Source organism: Coturnix japonica, chromosome 2, assembly GCF_054131305.1.
Source record: "Coturnix japonica strain WE chromosome 2, WE-NBRP24, whole genome shotgun sequence".
NCBI classification, from domain to species: Eukaryota; Metazoa; Chordata; class Aves; order Galliformes; family Phasianidae; genus Coturnix; species Coturnix japonica.
In genome coordinates, this window is record NC_140664.1 from 11,957,513 (window position 1) to 11,980,195 (window position 22,683).

Consider the following 22,683-nt stretch of genomic DNA (forward strand, 5'->3'; position numbering starts at 1 on the left):
AGATTTACAGACTGGCATAGAAACTTGACAAATACCTCTCATCGAATTACACCTGGCTTGGATTGGATATCCTAAATTTATATGTCAAATACATATTCAGTTAACTCTTCTTCATGTCCAGTTTTTAAGCAGATATTTGCATCATCTGAAGTTGAGGAAGAAGTCACAGGCAGGGCTGCCAACCTCCACATTTAATAGAGGGACCAGGCTGTCCAGGGCCCCATCCAACCTGGCCTTGAACACCTCCATAGATGGGGTATCCATAACTTCCCTGAGCAGCCTGTTCCACCACCTCACCATCCTCACAGTAAAGAACTTCCTCCTGATATCCAACCTAAATCTTCCCACCTTCAACCTAAAACCGCTGCCCCTTGTCCTGATATTATCTACCTCTTCAAAGTGTTGGCTTGTGTTTATAGGATCCCTTTAGAAATTAGAGACATTTTAGCACTAAATCAGGAAACCACTGACACACCTGGATTCAAGTGAGAATCTTACTGGCAAAGTCTGATGATCAGGTGCTGCTTTCATTAGTGGCAGTAGAGACAAATGTAACATAGATTCTCCACTAGGTAGAAAAAAAGCCTGAGAAAGGAGCCAAGTATAAAAGTGAGAGAGACTGAAACAAAAGTGAGTCTATAAAATAGTCCCTAGGGCTGAGCTATCTTAGTCAGAGGAGTATGTTGAGGGAAGCATAACTATAAATGCTTGCCAAGGTTTTGTGGCAGTCCAGAATGCTTCAAATATGCTAAAGCATGGTCCAAGCACTCCCCAGTCTTCTCAAGAGACACATGGGGATCTGAGGCTACCCCACATAGAAACAGGGATGATAAATTCATTTTTAAATTGATATTAACTTTAATATAATAGCATATGCTAAAACAAGCAGGTATTATACTTACTCCATAGCAATGCTTAGATACTACAGTAAGCATCCAAACCAGAAAAATACCACTTCCTAGCATAGCTCTAGGTCTGCTATGTGCTCTAACATAAAGGAGGTCAATATCTACATGGCATATCGAGGAAAAAAAACCTCATATATAAAAAAATAATGCTATTTTTTCTGTATTGTTCTGATTATAGCTGGTCAGACATGGTCTAATACTGGATGAATATCTTTTGAGACCTGTAAAGAAAGATCAAACATGAACTAATAAATAAGAGGGAGGTAGATAATGCATTTGCTAAAATACAAGCAAACCCACATTATATTAGGTTATGCTTGCCTTTGTACACAAAGGAGCATGAAGGAACAATGAGACTTGGGAGAACCTGAATAAAACTCTTACAGGATTATTCCCAAGTCCATCAGAAGACAGCTATTTGCTCAGGCTGCCCAGAGAAGCTCTGGATGCCCCATCCCTGTAGATGTTCAAGACCAGGTTGAATGGAGCCCTGGGCAGCCTGGTCTAGTATCTGATGTGGAGGTTGGTGGCCCTGCCTGTGGCAAGGGGGTTGGAACCTGATGATCCTTTGGGACCCTTCCAACCCAAGTCATTCTGTCATTCCACTCACTATTTGAAGATTGTCTAAGCCTTAGTATGATATGCTTAGTGGAGGAACCAAATGTTGGGAAAGGGAGATATCAAGGTAATTTGTAGAAGAACTAGCATGGGAAAATAAAAAGATAAAAATCCTATGCCCAATAATCAGACACTGTCCCATCTCTTCATTAAATTCCTTTTGTAGCTACTATTCTGCATGAGAAACACACTACTCTCTGTACATGTATGTAGCTTTGAATGTCAGCATCTAAAGTCACCGCCACAAGCTCACATGCCTGTGATACCAACCAGAATAAGTTATATCTACACTGTCAGTAACTGCAGTGAGGATGACAGTTCATGAGCTCTCACATATCCACAATGCTAGCAACAGGAGAAGCAAGGGTACATGTGTCTATATATAAAGTCTAATGAAAATCAAGCAAAACTACCTGAAAACAGGGAAAGCAGCTTGGGAGCCAGGTACCAAAGCAGTTATTAGCTTGGGCCAGGTATCTGTGTGCCTCTACACGAAATACTAGGATGTCCAGGTCTGGAGAGATTCTGCTGTGAAGGTCAACTGAGAGACCTGTCTGCCTGTGTGTTTGCCTGCATGACACAATTAGAGACAAGGGGATCCAAGCATCAGTTACTCAAGGGCTCGTATTTTATTTCCTGCTTGTTGGCTTTCATCCTGATCAGCTGGAGAGGTAAACACGAAGAGGCCACTGATGTTTTTGTTGGTATGTACCGTGAGTTACTCTGTTGATCTTTGTGGCCAAACGTGCACATGCTAGGAACTTAACTCAGCCTTCCTGCTGGTTGAATATGGGGGCATGGAGCTATGGCAAATCTGTCTGACTGTACTGGATGATTAGATTCAGCAGTCACTAACTAGGACAAAAGAATTCATACTGACAATGAGAGGAAAGTACTTTCCAATAACCTTTACTTTTAGCCTAAGATTGCAGAAACAGACTAACATACAACAAACTGACAAGACAGAATGCTTAGGAAGAATAGAATGGCACTGAGAAATATGCCCACACAAAACAGTCACGATCTCTTTCTTCTGCTTACTCATAATGCAAAAGCTGAAGTGCCCTCCAGAAAGCACAATGAAACACTGTTAATACAACCAATTATAGGCTGTACAAAGACATAATTAATGAGTTCTGCAGCCTACAATTCAGCAAGTAGTTTTTAAAAATGCCACAGGAAAAAAAAAGCATCATAACTAAACCCAACATCTGCAGTTATGCTAGCCAGGATGAAGTGAGTAAAATTAAGAAACACAGCCAACAGAGCAGTATCTCAGAAGGTATTCATTCCTGGAGCTAAGTAAAATACCTCACAGCACTGATTTCACATTATCTAGCAGTATTTATGGACACAGCTGATAAACAGACAAATTAGTAAGTTAGATCATTAGTCTCTTCTGCTGAACAGAGTCTTAATCTCTGGATTTTTCTCCTACACTATGCAACATTCAATAGCTACAGGGTGTATATTAAAGATTACCTGCAGAGGTATTGGAAGAAGAAAACAAACCAGGATGTTTTTCAAGTTTACTGCACCTCTCATTTTTATCAGCATCCAAAGACCAGCGTGATGTTACTGCAAGAGCTATTATAATCCAAGCATCAGATTCATATGCTGATATATTTTACAGAACTTTAAGTATTTTTTATTACTTAATAACGTGCACAGCACTGGAAGAAGAAAAACACACACACAGAAAGAAAACATTCAGGGAAGAGAGGAAGGCAAGTTTATTTTTAATGCCTGTGGTTTTGTACCCTATTACCCAATTAGTTTTGTTGCTTTTTTGTTTGTTTTTGTTTTCTTTTTAATTATTATTTTAACTGGTAATAAATGAAGTCCTTTTTCCTCAAGTTACGTCTGACCTGCCTGCGATGGCATTTGGCAAACAATCCGTGAGCATTCTGTCCAAATTTCAGCTGGGACAAAGTCAATTTTCTTCTCTGTAGGATCTGGCTGGGCATCAGGCAGCAGGTGGTGAGCAACTGCTTGTATATCACTTACTTTTTTATACATATAATTATCATTACTAGAGATTATTCTCCTCCTCCCCCCTCACCTCCTTTTCTGTCTTCATAAACAGTTCTTATACCGACTCACAAGATCTACTTTGTTGCTCATTCTGCCTCACCGCTGCCTCGATTCTCTCCCTGTCCCAATGGGAGACAAGGAGAAGAAAACAAATGACCGTGTGGTGCTTATCTACCTGCCTGGTTGAACCACAACACATTTCTGCTCTTCCTATTTTCTCTAACCATCCTCCTAGAAAAAGCAACTAAGTGGGAGCTTGGCTGATAACCTAAGCCAACCTGCAACAACTCTCATAGGAAAAAAAAAAAGTCCCAAAATAAAGCTTGCAAGCAAAAAAGTGAATTGTCCCACTGTGTTTTGTTATTGTCACTGAAATCATTGTCTGAAAACTTTACAGGCATGAACTGAAACACTTGAAAAGACACAGTCACGTACTTGCCACAGGATGCAGTCAAAACACTGTGATTCTTCCCTCCCTAAAGGGATGTGACTACAGAATCACTCCTAGAAGTTCTTTGAAAAACTATAAAACATCTGAGAAGGCAAAGAACGTATTAATCCCTTTCACTGTGCAGAAAGGAGCTTTGTACATGACGGAATTGGAGAGGTGCCAAGGTACAAGTACTCAGATATCAGTGCATGCTGAATGAAGGTGAGTCCGTGAACTTGATCTCAACTGAGAGGAAGAAAAAAGGCTTCTGACGTTACTGAGTGATAAATCTATCACTAAGCTGAAAACTGACGGGTTCTGAGAAATACAGGAAGAAGATTCAACACTTGAAATTATCTGTACAGAAGAACTAGAAGAGCTTTCTAGAAATCAAAGATACTGTTAACATCCGATGTATAAATTAAAAGGTGAATTAATTTGGCACGGTGACATTACTGACATGCACTGGAGGTTTATGTGAGATAAGAGCTCAGTACTTAGAGCAGGAAAGAAAGGAATAAATCTTTTCAAACTATCTGAACAGGCAGGACACATCACATGGAGAATTTCAACCTGGGTTACTAGAGCTGCTGGAAAACTTGCTAATGAGCCACACAAACCACTTAGCAGAGTTGATCCCTGAAGAAAGCTATTAGTTAAGTATTTACCAAAAACAACTTTCAATAATTATGGTGCCCTTCAGAAAAATTAGCTCCATACACATGGATCAACTGGTAAGAGCTGTCTTAATGCACATACTGATGTTATGGACTGCATTCACACACTTTCTGTACATTTTAACAAGTTTGTTGCTGCACATGAGTGGTTTTGCCCCAAGGCAACAAGTCAGGATTACATGACCTATAAAATGCCAAACTTGTTCTAACATTTACATCAGAGAATGTTGAGAGATGGTTTTTCACGTGTAGAAGAATGAATGATGACCTTTGCCTCTGTAAGTCCTGCAAAGATCATCCAGTCTCCTCTTCTCTAACCACCCCCCAGGATGCTTCAAAACATGGCTCTAGTACTTGCAGAAATGGTTAAATAAGCTTTTGCTACCCTTCCAGTCAGGACAAGAACAGAAGCAGTGACCACTTCCCGACAATATCAGTTTGGACAGTGGTTGTTTTCAGTTTGTTTTGTGGGCAAAGATTGCTCCATTTTCAGGTAATATAAGACTACCCAACTGTTGGAGGGTTTTTTTGTACTGTTAACTGTTATGGCATCACCAACTTGTCTAAAGATACAACACAGACATAAAATGTATCAGAGATGCTATTAAATGCATCAAATACGGACATAACACCAACCTGTTATGAAACTAATTAAGCATCTAATTCTTTAGGTCTAAATAAGTGACTAATTCTCTAGGTCACACTCTGATCATTTCCTGTCAAACATCTGCAGAGGATCAAGTTATTCTTCACAGTTTTACCATAATATTTTGCTCTTATTTCTTTCAGAGACACGTTGAGATTTATTTTGTTTTCCATTCAATGATCCAATTTCAGTTTGAGGTGGAACAACAGCCCTTATATATTAAGCTAGAAAAAAAAATGATACCATTATTATTTATGCTTCATTTCTGAATTCATTACTAAGTATTTTTTTGCTGACATTGTTATTTCTGCACAACTTTTTTGCCTGGACTCTCACTCCATTCTCCCTGAAGTCATTGACTTGGACTCTCCATCACTTTGATGAATCATTATGCTATGCATAAGAAATGTGCAATAGCTAGACAGTAAGAAAAAAGTACATCACATTACAATATAGCTGCATTTGGGTTTAAACAAAAGCAAGATTCATACAAATCAGCATAATTGGGTTTTGGTGTTGCTGGTAGGTTTTGGCTTTTTTACCCCTTTTTGGTCAATTTCATAGATTGACACATTTTGCTTTCCCAGTTTTCAATAACTTTAGAATAAGTGTATGGCAAGAGCTTCCCACAAGTGCTATATGAAAGTGTACTTTGCTCTGACACAAGCTACACTGATACTATCAAAGAACTTAAAGCTTCAAATAGATGTTGCTTCCCATTCTAGATGAGTTTCTTATGATAAGCAATATCACATTTTAATAGAAGATTAACTCTTCACAACTAGACAAAAGTTTTTTCCCCATCACAGTATTTCAAATTCTTTCAAATATAAGACCCCCTTAGGACAGAGATAACAAGTTATGATATCATAATGACTGAAGAATATCCATTTCATTTTAGGTAGGTGTTAACACTAGCTAAGTCTGTCTTGCAGGCAAGATGACATGATGTCACACACATATATAAATGCATTAAAAGAAATTATATGAAATAAGATCTATTTAAAAATGCCCCCACCCACACAAATACATGCATACAATTTTATTTCATTTTTGTAATTAGTGTACCCAGTGGGGAAGTAAAGGTAGTATGATTTATTTATTTATTTTTTAAATGAAGGTTCAAATCCTGCTTTATGCTATTCATAGCAGTAGTTGGTGCTTACTGATAAAGTGACAAAACAGAACTAGAAGTGATTCCTATGTTGTAGAAACTCCCCCAAATTCATGGAAACACTGTTATTTCCCTTCTGTTCAACTCAACCACCCTGGGAACAAGATGTAAGGCAATGACTTAAAGAAAATCTATGCAGTGGCCAAGTTAAACAAAGAAGGTGGTTATTATCAGAATATCACCCAAGTCACATCTGACCTTCTGGAGCTGGTTTACTCGCATTTGATTTTTCTGGATCCTTCACCTTGGATTTACTTGTTTCTTTTCTTCTTTCTATATCTTTAACTAGAAAAATAAGGGGAAAAAATCAATCAATCAAACAAGAAACAGAGCAGTCAGAAGCATGTTGTTTTCCTTTTTCAAATAGAGACACTTCACACAATACCTTGCAATATGTTTAGGTAACAAGTGACTGTTCTTTCATTCCCTTTGTGCTTATTACTTCACAATTCTGCCCCCCCACTCCCTTCTGTCCACACTGAAGTTCTCAAAAGCAATTCTCCTCATTGAGGAGTGTCCAAATATAGTGACATCACCATCTAAACCTATAATAAGAGTCAGCACTGGAAATAAAACTCCAGAAGTTGGCAAAGCTAGTTGGGCAAAGTCCAGTACTGCAGAGTTCTACTGCAGGTCATCCAGCACAAGATCACATAAGCCAGCTATTACATTATCTTCTTTGCAAAATCAGCTTAAATCCCATGCCCAATTCTATGTTCAGGGCACCAAGTATTCCCACAACAGCAGAGTTGTTCCAATGCTTACACTTTAATAGTTTCCTGTCTTGCAAGTGGGTAGGATACCTCCTTTTCTAGGTCTTAGATATAAAAAAGCCCAGCAGGATCTAGTTTGATTAGCTATCCCTAATATTTTTATATATTATTTTTATGTCAGGAAGAGATATATATGTATATATTATCTATATCTATATATCTCGCAGAGGAAGAAATATATAATTTCTTTAGAATGTTAATTGGTGTCAAAACCCCTACAGTCTACAATGGCCAGGAACAGCTTGGGATAAAATAGAAGTGAAAAGGATATTCCGTAGAAGGGAAAAATTTTCTCCAATTAAAAACCTTAGCTTATGTAGACCTGGATTATGACCAACATTCATTCAAGCAGGCAGCAAATCTTATCCTGGATCAGAGTCACTGTGTGCTATGTCCTTCCCAAAACATTGTGAGACAGTGAAAGCTTATCAGTTATCTCTTGAAACACACAATATAAAAAGGACAACACAGGTGTTCTGTTTTACAGAAGTGAAACGAAAGCCAAATGGATTACACTGATTTAAACCAACTGTATATGGAGCATCTGAAACATTCTCTCAAGTCTGAATCCAGAATATAATCTCAAGACCATCTTAAGGTCTTAGGAAGACAACAGGCCATTGTCAAATCTCTCAATATGCAAATCCTCCAAAGAACGAACAACATCCTTGCTCCATGTAAAGAAATAAGGATACTGGTCAAAAAAGTAACTTTTTCTTTTTTTACTCCATTCTAATTAAAATAAAAGTAGTAAAAATAGCCAGAGTAATGCTAAACAAAAAGGACACCACTGCTTAGCAAGTAAGAATGTTCCTTCCAATACTGAGTACAAGCCAACACTGTGGAGGAATGGCTCTAAAGAGAAATGGAACAGTCTGGAAATTCTCCCAGGAGATAAGTCAGTCACAACCTGACAGATTTTTGGTTTGGGGAAAGCCCTTTCATCAAAATAATAACAACAACCTAAATGCATAAGAAAGACATCAGTTTTTTTCACATGTTCACACAGGCAATGAACTTACCAACTACACTTTTATAGATGCATCTTAAAAAGAAGAAATCTCCCGGTGATCTTGTATAATAATTTACAAGCAACAACAGAAAAAGAAAGCATGTCTAACTTTATAACAGGAATATTCTTAACAATAAAATTTTACTGTAGGATCAAGAGCAGCTCTTTGTACATCAAACAATTCCAGTGCATCACATACACATTTCCAGTGCACTAATGTCCAGGATATTCTCAAAGTTTTGTATTTGTTTGACCTTTTCTCATCTTTAGAGTCAATGCATTTGTCAGAGAAAGGAAAAAAAATGGAATAGAGGATAAGAGGAAATTTTTGTATACACATCATTCCTGGTTTTATTTATGTAAGGCATCGTTCATATGGTCAAATGAAACTCACATCTTGTTAAGGTTTACATGTTTGCATTGGCAGCAGAGTATACCAAACAGAACTTAACCCCACATTGTTAAATCAAGCTGCCAGCTCTGCTTTTCCTTAGGAACAGAGCTAGTTTAAAATGGAACCACGCCTAATTTTATAGAAGCGGGTATAGCTTTCTGATGGTTTAATGCTGAAGTAATCTGTGGTTTTGTGGGTTTCCTAACTGGGATGGTACTTAAAAGAATAAATACACGGTAGCAGTGATAAAAAGCTAGAAAGACTCTGACATACAGCACATCAATCAGTCAGCATATTTTGTCTTGTGTTCATCCTAAGAGTAAAGTGATTTAGCACACAGAGCAAGCAGCATCTTCCACAAACAGTTATTAAAATACTTAGCATCAAGGGAATTAATTCAGCATGATTTCACACACCTCCAAACTGACACATTTTTCTCTTCATTAACCAAACTGACAGTGCCACTTAAGATGCAAAGGAAGATAAATTGGTGTTTTATTTGAATTTCTTATAACACTACATTTTCACTTCAACAGAAATACTAAGAACATTAATAGGTCAGATAAGAGCCTTAAGCACAGTTTGTAAACATATTTGACAGTTTAAGACCAGTAAGAATTCAGCCTTTCACAGTATCACTGAACAAATAACTATTTGTCAGTTGGCACAGCTACACAAATCTTTAATAAAAACAACTGGAATCAGAGAGGGAAACTTTTTGATATATTAGATTATTACCCACGCTCACAGAAGATTCTCTTCCAAAAGACACTGGCTAAATTCATAAAGGAACAGCAAAGACGGGGATACCAAACCAAAAGAAACAAAAATAGCCCAAAGAAAGGAACTCCTGTGCAACTGTATTCATTCAGGCCTCTAACTGTATCAGAAAAAGTCTGTGGTTCCAACCAGCCTTCTACCAACAGAAGAAACTGTATTTCCATGATTACTTTCAATATCAGTTTGTTACAGCTTCATAAAATATGCTGAATGATAGATGCACTCAGCATGTAAGGTATAAAAGATACGTACTTCTGAACTGCCCTTGGGCTGGCTTACTCTCCTTGTCATCACTGAATGCAATGATCTGAAGGGCATAGTTTTGATCTGGAATGAGACCCTGAATAATTGCTTTGGTTGCAGTGTTTTGAAGAATAAGTTGATTGGTTTTTCCACCTGTAACGGAAAAGATCAAAAAAAAGCAAAGATGTAATTGCTTCCTTGTTAGAAAGGTAAATGTAGAGAGATAAAACCACCTCAAACTCAACCAAGACCCAAGTGTACTTTATTGTTCACTTTTGGAAATATCCAGACAAGCAGGCCACAGGACATCACTGAAAAGCAAGAAGTCAAGGAACAGCCAACATATCTATCACAACCAGTAAAAGAAAAAAGTGTTTGGGCAATGAGATGAAACACTTTATTAAATAAAGTGAAAAATCAAATAATCAACTCACAAAGCAGAGAAGTACTTTATGCAACAAAAACTACAGACTTAAGTTTAATAATGTGATATCACATAACTATGTAGAATGAACAGAATGATAATTTGGTTGATGCTTGAAGGGACTTCCAGACCTCATTTTGTACAACTCAAGCACGGTAACCTACAGACATTTGCCCAAGACCATGTATAGACACCTTTCTAACACCTCCACAGAAGGAAGCTCCACAACTTCCCTGGGCCACCTGTGACAGCATTTGGTCATGTTCCTGATGCAACACTTGCTGCATTGCAGTTCATAAATATTGTTTCTTGCCCTGGCACTGGGAACCATTAAAAGCAAGCCAGCTCCCTTAAGTGGTCTCTGCAAATTTGAATTTGCATTTGTTTCATAAGATTTTCACATATTTCTTTCATGAAACTTTGCAAGGTTTCTGTCAGCCCAGTTCTCAGCTGTCCAGATCCCTTTGAACAGCAACCCTGACTTCTAGCCTGTCAATCACTGCCTCCAAATTGACACCAGACTTGCTGAGAAGATGGTCTTACCCATCATCCAAGAGAAGTATTATATGATACCATTAAGGAACATGCTGTCTGATGACAAGAGGCTCATAAAGCATAATAAAATGAAAAGTAACTAATACAGGAATGCACAGAACAACACAGCTGTTTCACAGACTTCCATTTTGCCCCTTTCTCAGGAGACTTTATATAAAAAGAAGTACATACTTCTGCATTTTAGCTAAACGGAAATACATAGAGAAGCAGTACCTTCATAAGATAGCTTTATATAGCCACTTCATCTTCTGTTTTTAAAAAATGTTTTTGAATGAAAACCTGAAAATATAATTTTATGCTCATGTTTGTTCTAAAATCCTGTTGGTTTTTCTGAGAAGTTCACCATGGGATAAGGCCTAGGGAAATTCATCTCAAAGCTCTGAATGAAATAGCATTCCTGTGTTCTCCCTCAAGCACTTCCTATAGTCTTCTTTACACCCCACTGGAAAAAAGGCCAAGACAAGTACTCAGTGACAATCCCAAGGACTACACATGAAGTAGAGGTACCTTCAGTTCCCATATTTTGTGTCTATGATTACATGGTCCTTCAATAAATTTCACTCTTCTGTTGAATGATCAATACTCTTACCCACATTTTGCTCTCAGTTCCTTATTCCTAGAAGGTAACATTAGCCTCAGGAAAGCTGCCTATCCTTAAGTCTAGATGCCACAGTAATTTCACCTTGCAAGAGAATAAATAGATTTTCATTTTACCTGAACTTGGAGTGACAAGCAGCTTATATCCACTGAACTGCCCTTTGGGGGCTTTCCAAGAGATCTGTACACTGTCAGGATTGACTACATTATACCTTAGCCTTGTTGGTGGAGACACTGCAAGTGGGGAAAGAAAACATTTAAATTCAAATAAAGGAAATGGTCAATTTTAAACATTATAACAAACATGTAGGAAGACGATACAACATTTTAACAGTAAAGGATGCAGGTTATTCCAAATGTCACATATCAGTTTATTAGTTTGTAAAACAACGTCCCCAGGTGCACTACTTCCCTCAGACATACCTTTTATTTAACTGTTTACAAAAACAAGCTAACAACTTAGAAGAAGACAGGAAAACAAACAGTGTTAGATGTTAAGACTCTAGTTTAGCAGGCAAAGCTGGTAATACAAATGCTCTTTGTTAATACAACGGATTTCAAATTGCTTTCCCTGCTTATGCTGACAGTGTGTGTTACATAGACAGCCTCCTTTACTTCACATTATTGTGGGCATTGCCCCACATTTGAAGTCACACAGGGCCAAATTTTCAAAGCTTTGTGAGGGCACGGTATCCAAGAGGAAAGACAGGCATGCACAAAGCAGAAGAAGAATCAGCTGCCCAATTTACAGGACACAGCTGCCCAATTTACCTAGCCACAGGAACAAACATTTGCCCAGTTCTAAACACTGCTTTGGCCTCATCACTAGAAGACATGCACCGGATAGTAGGGATTTAGTCAGGGGGCAGTCTAGAAATGGTAAACAAATCTGACCTTCCCCTATCTTGTGCCATCACATCTGTTTCAATCAGAAAGAGCAGGTGAAATGAATAAAAGCATGAAAGACATGAGACTTCAGTGAAGTAACACACAGAGGAACAAATAGAAAATCCACCCTAGTCTGTTATGCAATATCAGCAGTATAGTGTACATGTACATTAACTGGCCCCTCACAGTGAGCATCCTTCTGCTTTGGCAAGCTCAACTGTTGTTAGACAACACCTTGCAGAACATTTGTCTCCCACTCCAGGGAGAATAACCTAGAACAGAATAGGGAGAATATTTTCTTCTCGGAAAGGGTAGTCAGGCACTGCCCAGGGAGGTGGTGGAGTCACCAACCATGGGAGTGTTCAAGAAACATTTGGATGTTGTGTTGAGGAATATAATTTCGCTGGGAAGTATTGGTAGTAGTTGGACTAGATGATCTTCTAGGCCTTTTCCAACCTTGATAATTCTGTGATCCTGTGAGCCAGATCCCCCTTTCACTGCAGACAACTAAAGCACAGTTGTTAGCTGTGCAACCTGTGATATTCAAGGCTGTCAGTAAGGGGGAATATCTTTATACATTAGAATAGGTTTGGGCTCATACAGAACTAACTGATCTACAGTGAAAGGCAGCCAGGGAAGCTGGAGGCTGAGCAATAAGAAGGAATAGAAAGGCTTACTTAAGTCCTCCACAGACATTACCCTTCCTTTTCCTACTACCTCCACAGCCCACAGACCTTTTTCCTTTATTTTTCAGTCTCTTTATACATTTATAAACACCTCTTGCCACTACCATCCTAAAGGTTTCTGTTGGCACATCTAAAAAAAGAAGGAAAATTATCTGAAAGAATTGGGAGAAGTGCCAATTTCTTTGCCTTAGAGCCCAATACAGCTCTCAACTGACTGGGCTCATGGCCATGTTTTTTTGGTCCACTACACATAATATGCCAATAGTTCTTACAAAATTTCTGAGATTTAAAGACTAAGGCATATGGAGCATCTGAGTCTACAAGGCAGAACGTGCTATCCAGAACTCTCTGGCCTCTCCATTTGACCTGCTGCAGTCAATGCAGGTCTGGCAACAGCAGCAGCCAAAGACCTGTCCACAATTGATTACTTTTTCCTACTCGTTTCTTTTTCCAAGAGCTTGCAGAAGAAAGGAGAAGGAAAGAGGCAAGCTGTAGTGTTTTTGACATCTCAGGTTGGGGCGGGTTTAAATGTCATCTAACAAAATATTTTGTGTCTAGAAGTCTAGAGCTTTAGCACAAGATATATATTCCTTGTATCCAGCCCACCAGTCCATAAGGGACAGCTTTGTTCTGTTCCTCTCTGCATTGAGGGATGACACACGAGAATGCAGAAAAAGTGAGGATGTAAGCATCAAGAGCAGCTTAGTAACACCTCAGCACTCCCAAAGATTTGAAAGGACAAGCTCAGGACAGAAGCAAAGGGACAGTAACAACAGGTAGCACATCAGTTTCATATATGCAAAATCGTTCTGATTTGCAGCATTGGGCATATATCCAAACAGTGCCTTTCCTAATGCTCTGGGCACAATCTTGTCAGACTAGCCTTCAAACTGCCTGCCCAGGGTTTTAGAAGAGAGGCTGCAAGTAGAAGCACGTGCAGGAATCACCATGAATGAAAAATCAGTTCTTTGAAAATTTGGCCCCAGTACTGCCAAAGTATTTTGATGGGCAGGCTTCTGCAAGAACATTCAGCATGCTGTAATTGTAATAAAATGACAGAGACTATGGCAAAAAGCTCTGAAAGCCAAGCAGACTGTAGTTACGGGTTATAGCTTTTAATTCATTCTCAAGATTCATTCCATCTTTTGAACCATACATAAGTCATACTGAATTGGTGCTGAATGAACAAGAGCGACAAACCATACCTAGAAATTTGGAAAATATGCAATTCCTTTCATATTTATTTTGTCTGAGGCAAAGAAATCAAATGAACTTCTTACAGCTGCATACTGTCTACGTTCATTTCACTAGGATTAAGTGGTAAATTTGTATGGGGCTCAAGAGGCAGAGTTGAGAGCAACCATAACCAAAAAGCACGTATTGACAAGGAAAACCAAACCTCATGTCTTTGGATTTCAGGTTTTTATTTATTTTTCCTCTGCCATCTTCCTCCTTCCCTGTTGTTCCATCCTGCTTTCAACTCAATTGATGAAAGCACTCTCTAACAAAGAAGCATAGTCCTGGCCTAATTGCTATTAGCCATCACCAAACCCCATAAATTTTGGGAGCCCCTAAAAACCGATCACAGATCTGACAAAGAAAGAAGGACACAATCACCAGAGGCTTTTCTGTTCACTACAGAGTTATAATGTGAAAGACTAGAAAAGTTGTGCCACAATAGTCTTTACATAACTAGTCAATTTTCAGTGAGTATTTTTTGTATCAAAGGTGGCACTGCAGAGGAATAGATATTCCTCATACAGCAATGAACCATAAGGAAAAAAAAAGAATTTTTCACCAAACTGAAACAAATTCAGCTGCGTCATAGCTGTGCAAAGACTAATGTTCTGGCATAGAGAAGTACATACAGCTAAGAAAGTTAAAAATCTAACACTTGAACAGACAACAAAATATTGATGGGAATTACTACACATTCACCAACCTGAAGAGGATATCTGTATTTCTTTGGACCTTTATTGTCTGTGGAACAAAATCTCACTTCTTGCAGAGAGGGAAAAAAAATTAATCCAAGCTGAGTCAGTTAACTGATAAAAATCAGTAGCTAGAGCTTGTTAAGTGGCTTTAAAGGAATGCAAAAGTGAATGGCCGTCAGCAACATTAGAGCAGTCACCCAAGAGAAAACTAGGTTCAAGGCTTTGGTTTATGGAACCAGATAGATTAGTGCTCCAAATACATTATCCTTGTGGACAAGTTGGGAAAGAGTGTTCTGAACTAGTCAGCATTTTAATGGAAATGAAAAATACCATGAACATCTGCAGCCATCTCAGGGACATCCAATACTTTAAACTGGATGTTAACTAGACCTTGCAGCTTCCAATGTACTTTCATCTTAAGAACTGAACTGAACAAGTTAATATGCATTGCATTTACATTAGTAACATGTGGAAATTATTGCTATGCAGACAAGTTTCCATCTTTATTTAAAGAAGGAAAATACCTATATAAAAAAAGTTACTTTATGAATAAATGGAAAATTCTGAAGCTCTCCTGCCTAGAACTTCTTTCCCCCCTGTGTACTATATAAAAAACTAAGTACATGTGGCTGTTGTTTATGTGACATTATGCTGAAGAAAGAAATGGCAGTGATGAAAGAATACCCGTTGTTGAGGAAAACCGAATTTGATAGTACATTTGGCATTCAAACAACAAATGAAAAAAGCACGTAGTTCAATGTAGATAACTCCTCAGCTGAAGGAATAAGTTGTAGCTTCAGGCATGTTTACTTGAGAGTCCCAAACATTTTCACCTTTCCAAGAAGTCACCAAGTTACACACCTTTAACAGAGCATCTTTGCCAAAGGAAGAAAACACAAGCTGAGACTAATACCAGCTCCTCCTATACCTTGGCAGAGAGTACAGTTTCTTAAATCAGACAAGCATACAGTAGGCGGTGAATTAAATTGTAAACAGCCAGAGTTATTGTAAGGAGTGGCAACCTTAAGAAAAGGTATTTGAGAAACATCTTACTAACTTCATTGTAAGAAGAGACATTTTTATTCAGTGAAAATGGATTAGAGATTTCATATCGCCTCGTTCAACACCGCCACAGTCATTCCAGGGCAAAGCAACACTCCACTTAGCTTAGTATGTAACTGCTGACAGCATTCAGTAGTTAATGCTTGCTGAAAGAATATAAGAACAAGGGAAGTATTGTTCTTTACTGAGCAAGTACACCAACTCTACTTCTGCTGGTGCAGCGATCGTGGAAAAAAAAGTCTCTGACCAACATCTCATTGTACTGATAGTTTGAGAGTTTTTTCCCTTATCTATAATTGATTAAATCAAAGCTTAGAAAAAAGGTAGTGGGAAGAACATGGCTTCTCGAGTTCAAGGAATTACATACAACTGTATGGAGATGAACCTCTATTACCAATCCTGTTTTACAAATCTTAACCATATGTATTAGGACTGAAATTCACAGACAGCAGAATACTGACCATATGCTTTGCTTTACTGGCTCATCAACTCAAAAATGTTCTGGGCCTTATTTCTGACCAGAACTGTTGCACTGAACATTAGGAAGGAATATTTCTACATTCAGTTCACATCGCTTCTTTAATATTACTGCTAATATGTGTACTTGTGTTCTGGAAGAAGCCTGTAAAACACTCTCAAGATGCCCAAACACCTATGCCAGTATGCTTCTCCAGCACCCATGTGCCACGCAGACTGGACAGGGCAGCTATGTGCTTTAATCAGAAGTCAGAAAGCTTCAGGTTGCCACCAGTTTGAGTGTGTTCATGAATAAGGCATTACACAGTAGTTTTAGAAGAGCCTCAGAATCAAATTCTGCACCCAGTTATGCCTCAGCAGCTTCATGTCAAAGGGATTACATAAAAACAATTTTGAGAGAAAGTTATTTCTTGAGAGATTATAGAAACCCATTGGAATAGTTCCTCCCTCCTTCCCCACGCGATATGACAAGTTCCATCTGCAATCAATCAACTGCATGTCTGATCTAACAAGTACTTAAGCCTAACAAACTCAGCAGTATTTTTTTAACATTCATAAAGGTGATTTGAAAAAAACAACAAACTGCAGAAGCAGTGTATAACATTTAACAGTCCTGTGTGATACTGTGTGATGTGATACTTCAGTTATTGTCCTAAGGACAAAAAGTTCTATAAGAGTTGAACATCAAGGCTGGTCAAACCTTCAAACTTTCTTGATCGCAGAGAGGGCACACAACAATTTCTGATGAGTAGTTTCAAAATGAGTTATACAGAACACTTTGACTCTTAAAAGGCACCCAAGCTTGCAAACAGAATGGTTTATGATAGTTCAGATACAAGGTTCAAGTACACACTAATGCACAGTTCTTCTCTCCCCAAAATCAACAGCAAAATTTCTGCTTTGTTTCAGTAATATCAGATCAACATCCCAGAGGGAAGCAACACTTGCATTTGGAATAAGGAAGTCTATTTCTGCACATCAGAGTGACCTAGTTAAAAGCTTCATCTTTTTATTTATCTCTTACCTTGGCCCTGGGCGTCACTGACAGAGTAAGCTGCAACAGCTAAAAAAGCCAAGAGGAAGCAGCTCTGTACCTCATTCCAACACAGCATCTTTTCCCACTTGATGTATACAGAATCAGTGGGTCTGAAAACACAGAAGAGAAATATTTAATGAACCTATAAATCTAAGGTATACACTTCAATAAAAAGGTGTGGGCAAAAACTGATTCCATTAAATAAAAACCACAATACAGCTTAGAGTCTGTCATGGATATCAGTGAAGCAAAGATCTCATCCAGTTTTTTAATCACTGTGCACTCGAACCTACCCTGTCTTTGCTACTTTTATCTTATTCGGCGCTCTCTCTGTTGTACTATCTGGCACTTGCAGGGATTAAAGCAGATGCTATCCAGAAGGCATGCAGGGTATCAGTTGAGTAAGTCCTAACTGCATTTGTAGGCAATGCCATGGTCAAAATTACTTACTCTGACTCAATCCATTTGAAACATCAACATTCAGTACTTTCCAGTTGAATTACTCAACATACAAAAAGATTCTCTAAATCTCTAAAGTTTCACGGACACTTAAAAGCACGATACCACGAACATGTTTAACTACCATTCAAGTAGTTTTAGTCAAGTTGCTTAAAAAATTATGCTGCCCTCTCCTGTTAGTATTTTACTGGAGAATTAAACTAAGCTTAGTAACTGTAATTCTGTTGCTGTCAAAGACTCAACAGGTTTACTTCAGTAAACTTTGGTTTACATATTTATGTTTTACAAGTCCCTCCCTTTCACTTTCCACATCAACTCAGTAACATCACGCCCACTAAACCATGTCCCTCATTGCCACAATTTCCTTTTTCTTGAATACCTCCAGGGGGACAGCGACTCCACCAGCTCCCTGAGCAGCCAGTTCCAGTATCTAACTGCTCTGAGGATAAGTTTTGCCTAATTTTTCAACTCAGGTTGGAAAAGACCTCAAAAACTATCAAGTCCAACTGCAATCTAACCATACTACTCTAACAACCCACTGCTAGATCATGCCCCTGAGCACCACATCCAAGTGGTTTTTGAACACATCCAGGGATGGTGACTCAACCACCTCCTGGGGGAGCCTATTCCAGTGCTTAAAAACCCTTCCTGTAAAGAAGTTTTTCCTGATATCCAACTTAAACCTCCCCAGTGCAACTTGAGGCTACTTTCCCTCATCCTGTCACCAGTGAAAAGAGACCAGTCCCACACTCATAATCTCACAAGGTAGAGGCAAATAGATACAACCAATGACAAAAATGAACTAAAATATTAGGTATTGCTATTTCATCCTCTAAATGGGATTCAAGAAGCCAAGCAAGATGCCCAGGCTTCCTATACACAAATACAAGGACTGGATCCAGATGAGCCAGCACAGGCAGTAAGAAAAAGGAAGAGAAAACCTGCATCCCTTGTGCAACTTACATTGAATACTGAGGCTTCTCATCACCTTAGAAATACAACATGAAACACATACACGTTGTCTCTTCAAAGGACAGCATTCAGTTCATCCTTTGGTGCAGCCACCTCTATGCATCGATTTCTACCCACGTAATAACCCAGATATTGAAACATTCACCCACAGTTGTGGCTCAGTTCCTCATTTGCTAGATGTGGTTTGACCCTTCTCTCAAATAACAGCTACAAATACTGGCTGACATGCAATCCTGCGTGGGAGCCTCCTGTTTGAAGGCATCTAATAACTCGCACGATATCGGGGCAGCGCTGCCTGCCCCGAGCTGAGGCGCGGGATCGTGTCGGAGCCAGCGTGAATCCCCTCATGTCGTGCCCGGGCAGCGCTCTCACAGCCCACGGCAGCCGGGAGAGAAGCGATGTTCCCGGGCGCGCTCCGCAGCAGCCTCGGGAAGGATGGAGGCTGCTCCCGCTGAGGGAAACCTCCGTCCCCTCTTCGCCCCGCACCTCGCAGGTGCCCGCGCAGCGCTCCCGTTCGCAGCCATCCCCTGCCCGCCTCACCCCGGCACCTGAGGCACAAACGCGGAGCTCGCACCGACCTGGGCGGGCAGCAGCGGGTGAGTCAGGGCCGGGGGTGCTGCCGCTCGCTCCCCTCCCTCCGACTGCTCTTCCCCTCGCAGCGCCGCGTCCGATAAGGCGAGAGGGACGGGAGAGGAGGCGGGCAGTTATAGAGCAGAAGGTGGAAAGAAGGGGGGAAAGAGGCGCGCGGAGCCTGACAGCCAGCGCCCGCCCCCGCTCCGGTCCCGGCGGTCCTCAGGTGCGCGGGCGGGGCGGGCCCGCAGGTGCTGGGCTGCTCCCCTCAGCTCCCCTCAGCTCCTCTCAGCTCCTCTCAGCTCCTTCACCTTTCCTAAGTCCTTCATTCACTCCGTTGTAAATGATTTAAAAGGTGCCTGCCTCACGGTGCTGTGAGGAATGTGTTTCTCCAGTGCTGCTCGTTGTGATGCACAGATCAGTGATTCATCAGGGAAATATTTGTGTTAAAGTGTTCCAGTGCTTGCCTGGCTTCGTTATAAACCTTGATGAAAAGCGGTGTAGTACATAAGCATGTTTTTGTTGTCTATACAGACTCAGCAAAGGGAAAGTGGAATTGCAGAACCTGTATTTGTGCAAGAACTGTGGCTTGCCTACGTTGTGCTCTACTGAATTTACTACTGAGGTACTGCTCGTGGGGTTTGTAAGTCCCGACAACTGAAGAGGTGAGGGAAATATTCATTTCAATGTGCCTTGTCCTCTATATGAAGCTACAGATGGAATCGTGGAAGGATTGCAGTTAAGAACTGAGAGGAAAAAAGGATGTGCATGCTTTGTGAACACAGCAAAGCAGGACGGCTGTTGCTGGGTTGGGCTCCCAGTCCTGCAGCTCTCATCCCAAGTCACTGTGCACAGATATCTCTCTGCTGAAACTGCAGAAATGTTTAAACTTTAGTTAAGCACTCTCTTGATCCAGCTGGTTTCTAGAGCAAAGGTTAAGGAGCAATCCTAGATCTACCCGGCACATCCTGCTCTCTGCAGTCATTCTGTGGCACCACCAGATGTGTGCTGTGATGAGCACTTAGTACCAGTTGACAAGAGGGTCACTTCCAAGATAACATTCCTTCTGAAGCGATGAAGCTTTCAGTTCATTGATGCTAAATGGGATACATTTTAGAATCGTAGAATCATCCAGGTTGGAAAAGACATACAAGACCATCCAGTCCAACCGTCCACCCATCACCAATAGTTCTCACTAAACCATGTCCCTCAACACAACATCCAAGCGTTCCTTAAACACCTCCAGTGTCAGTGAATCCACCACCTCCCTGGGCAGCCCATTCCATTTGGTATCTTTCCAGCCCCTAATTTATGGATTTAGCTAAATAACAGTAACCAGAAGTCAAGGAGGCAGACGGATAAGCCAATCTGAAATACCCTTAATACCTGGTAAACATAGAGAGATCAATCAGGCTCATCCATGACTACTTTCTGGCTTATGTACTTCAGGCACGACAAAGAGGAGCCTGCCAAAGGGTAAGTCTGGCTCAATCTCTCTCTTTTTTTCTTTTCTTTTTTTTTTTTCCCCTTTCCTGCCAGAATGGTGCAGTATGCAAAGTACATGAGCTCCATCCTGTGGCTGCATCTGGTCAATGTACAGGGAGCGACACAAAGCCTGGAGGATCGCACTGCCAAAGGCTTCCCAGCCTTCGAATGAATGAATGCTTTAATTCTGAGTGTGAAACTTCTTGTGTAAATACAAGGAAGAACTCGTGCTTCTTTGATGAAAGAGTTCATACGAGCTGCACATTGGAAATATACTGCAAATAATTAAAACCTAATTAGATGTATTATTTCATTACAAAGATGTATTTAAAGGTGACTAGTGGTTTTATCTCCCAATGTAAACTAAAGAGATGTATATTTTTAAATGCCCTCTCTCCTGCAGCAATCACAAACTCTGGTTACATTCACAGAATCACACAGAATCACAGAATGACCTGGGTTGGAAGGGACCTCAAGGATCATAATGCTCCAACCCCCCTGCCTGGCAGGGCTACCAAACTTCCACCTTTACTAGATCAGGTTGCCCAGTGCCCCGTCCAACCTGGCCTTGAACACCTCCAAGGACGGGGCATCCACAACATCCCTGGGCAGCCTGTTCCAGGACCTCACCACTCTCCTAGTAAAGAACTTCCCCCTAACATCCAACCTAAATCTTCCCTCTTTCAACTTAAATCCATTTCCCCTTGTCCTGGTATTATCAGCCCTTTCGAAGAGTTTACTCCCCTCCTGGATATAGGTTCCCTTCAGGTACTGAAAGGCTGCAATGAGGTCACCCTGCAGAAATGTTGGCTGCAAAATGTCCACTTGTTTGACTAGATTAATCCCCATGGCCTAACAACATCTCCTAGAATTTTGTCTTGCTATTAAAAGAAGAGAGAAACATAAAGACAAAGGTATTACTTGAAGTAAAACTGATTTTTGTTTTAAATGTTACAGTCTTTATTGAACATGAAGGCACATACAATGTTCTTTGGAAGGTGCTTTGCCAGGATCAGTCTGTCAACACCTGAAATAATCAGGTGATTTATGAATTCATATCCTGAACAATCTCAGAAGGACTTAAGAATACATTAAGAAAGTAATTATGATACACTAACTCATCAGCCATGCTGGCTTCTTAAATTTTCTCGTCTTTAGGAGCTAAGACTATTTCACAGCTTTTTGGTAATATGAAAATACAATGAAGCAGTCTCTAAGAAAAATAGCTATTCTTTGTGAAATATCTTTTTCTAGTGACTTTGTTTTGTGCAACAGCTGTTTCTCTACTATCAGCCTCACAAATGTGGCCTTTTACAACTCTGTTTTCAGGTAAAACCTGGCCTGCTAGTCCAGTTTTGCTTCATTACTGGCTGGCATGTCTGATGAGTCATTTTCATTTCCTTGATACTTTCTAGAAGATTTCAATGCTGTCAGCACGTTAGCGAGCTGCTAGGTTTATTCATCTGAAGCTTATTACACATAATGAGGTAAGTGAAAGGGATATGTACAAAGTCAGATTGACGACATGGCCACTGAAGTGTAACCTTTCATGATTACAGATGGTCCTGCTCCTCCAAATGTGCAGGAAAGGGAGGAAAGCTGGGAAAAGATGAGCACAGGGATGTGGAAAAATACAAATGCTTTTTAGTCACGTTTTTCTGTATGAAGGTTCCAGAATGTAATGGGAAGCACGAAGAGTTCAGTGTTCTGTAGTTAGTTTTTCATTCTGCAGTCAAATCACATCTTTTCAGTTTCATGAGGTAAGGTTCATCAGTCCTTGGTTTACGCTTCAACATCTCAGCTGAGTATAAACCTGGAGATGTGGTTAGGAGCTAAGCTCTCTCTTCTT

At 40.0% G+C, this 22,683-nt stretch overlaps 1 protein-coding gene across 11 annotated transcripts in view; it reads right to left on the reverse strand.

The window, feature by feature from the left end:
• The window catches only part of COL14A1 (collagen type XIV alpha 1 chain), a 104,322-nt gene extending 84,565 nt beyond the window's left edge, over positions 1-19,757 (reverse strand). For 5 of the 11 annotated variants that reach the window (XM_015856187.2, XM_015856185.2, XM_015856186.3 and 2 more), the window contains exons 1-5: positions 19,358-19,422; positions 17,337-17,458; positions 11,383-11,499; positions 9,699-9,842; positions 6,686-6,772 (exon numbers count right to left, since the gene is read on the reverse strand). In XM_015856187.2, the coding sequence (XP_015711673.2) occupies positions 6,686-6,772; positions 9,699-9,842; positions 11,383-11,499; positions 17,337-17,424 (436 nt within the window). In that variant the 5' untranslated portion in view covers positions 17,425-17,458; positions 19,358-19,422. Of the gene's footprint in view, positions 1-6,685; positions 6,773-9,698; positions 9,843-11,382; positions 11,500-17,336; positions 17,459-19,357; positions 19,423-19,660 lie in introns of those variants that run through there. The other 6 variants (XM_032442894.2, XM_085539356.1, XM_085539357.1 and 3 more) reach the window with 2 other exon arrangements.
• Positions 19,758-22,683: the final 2,926 nt, after the last annotated feature.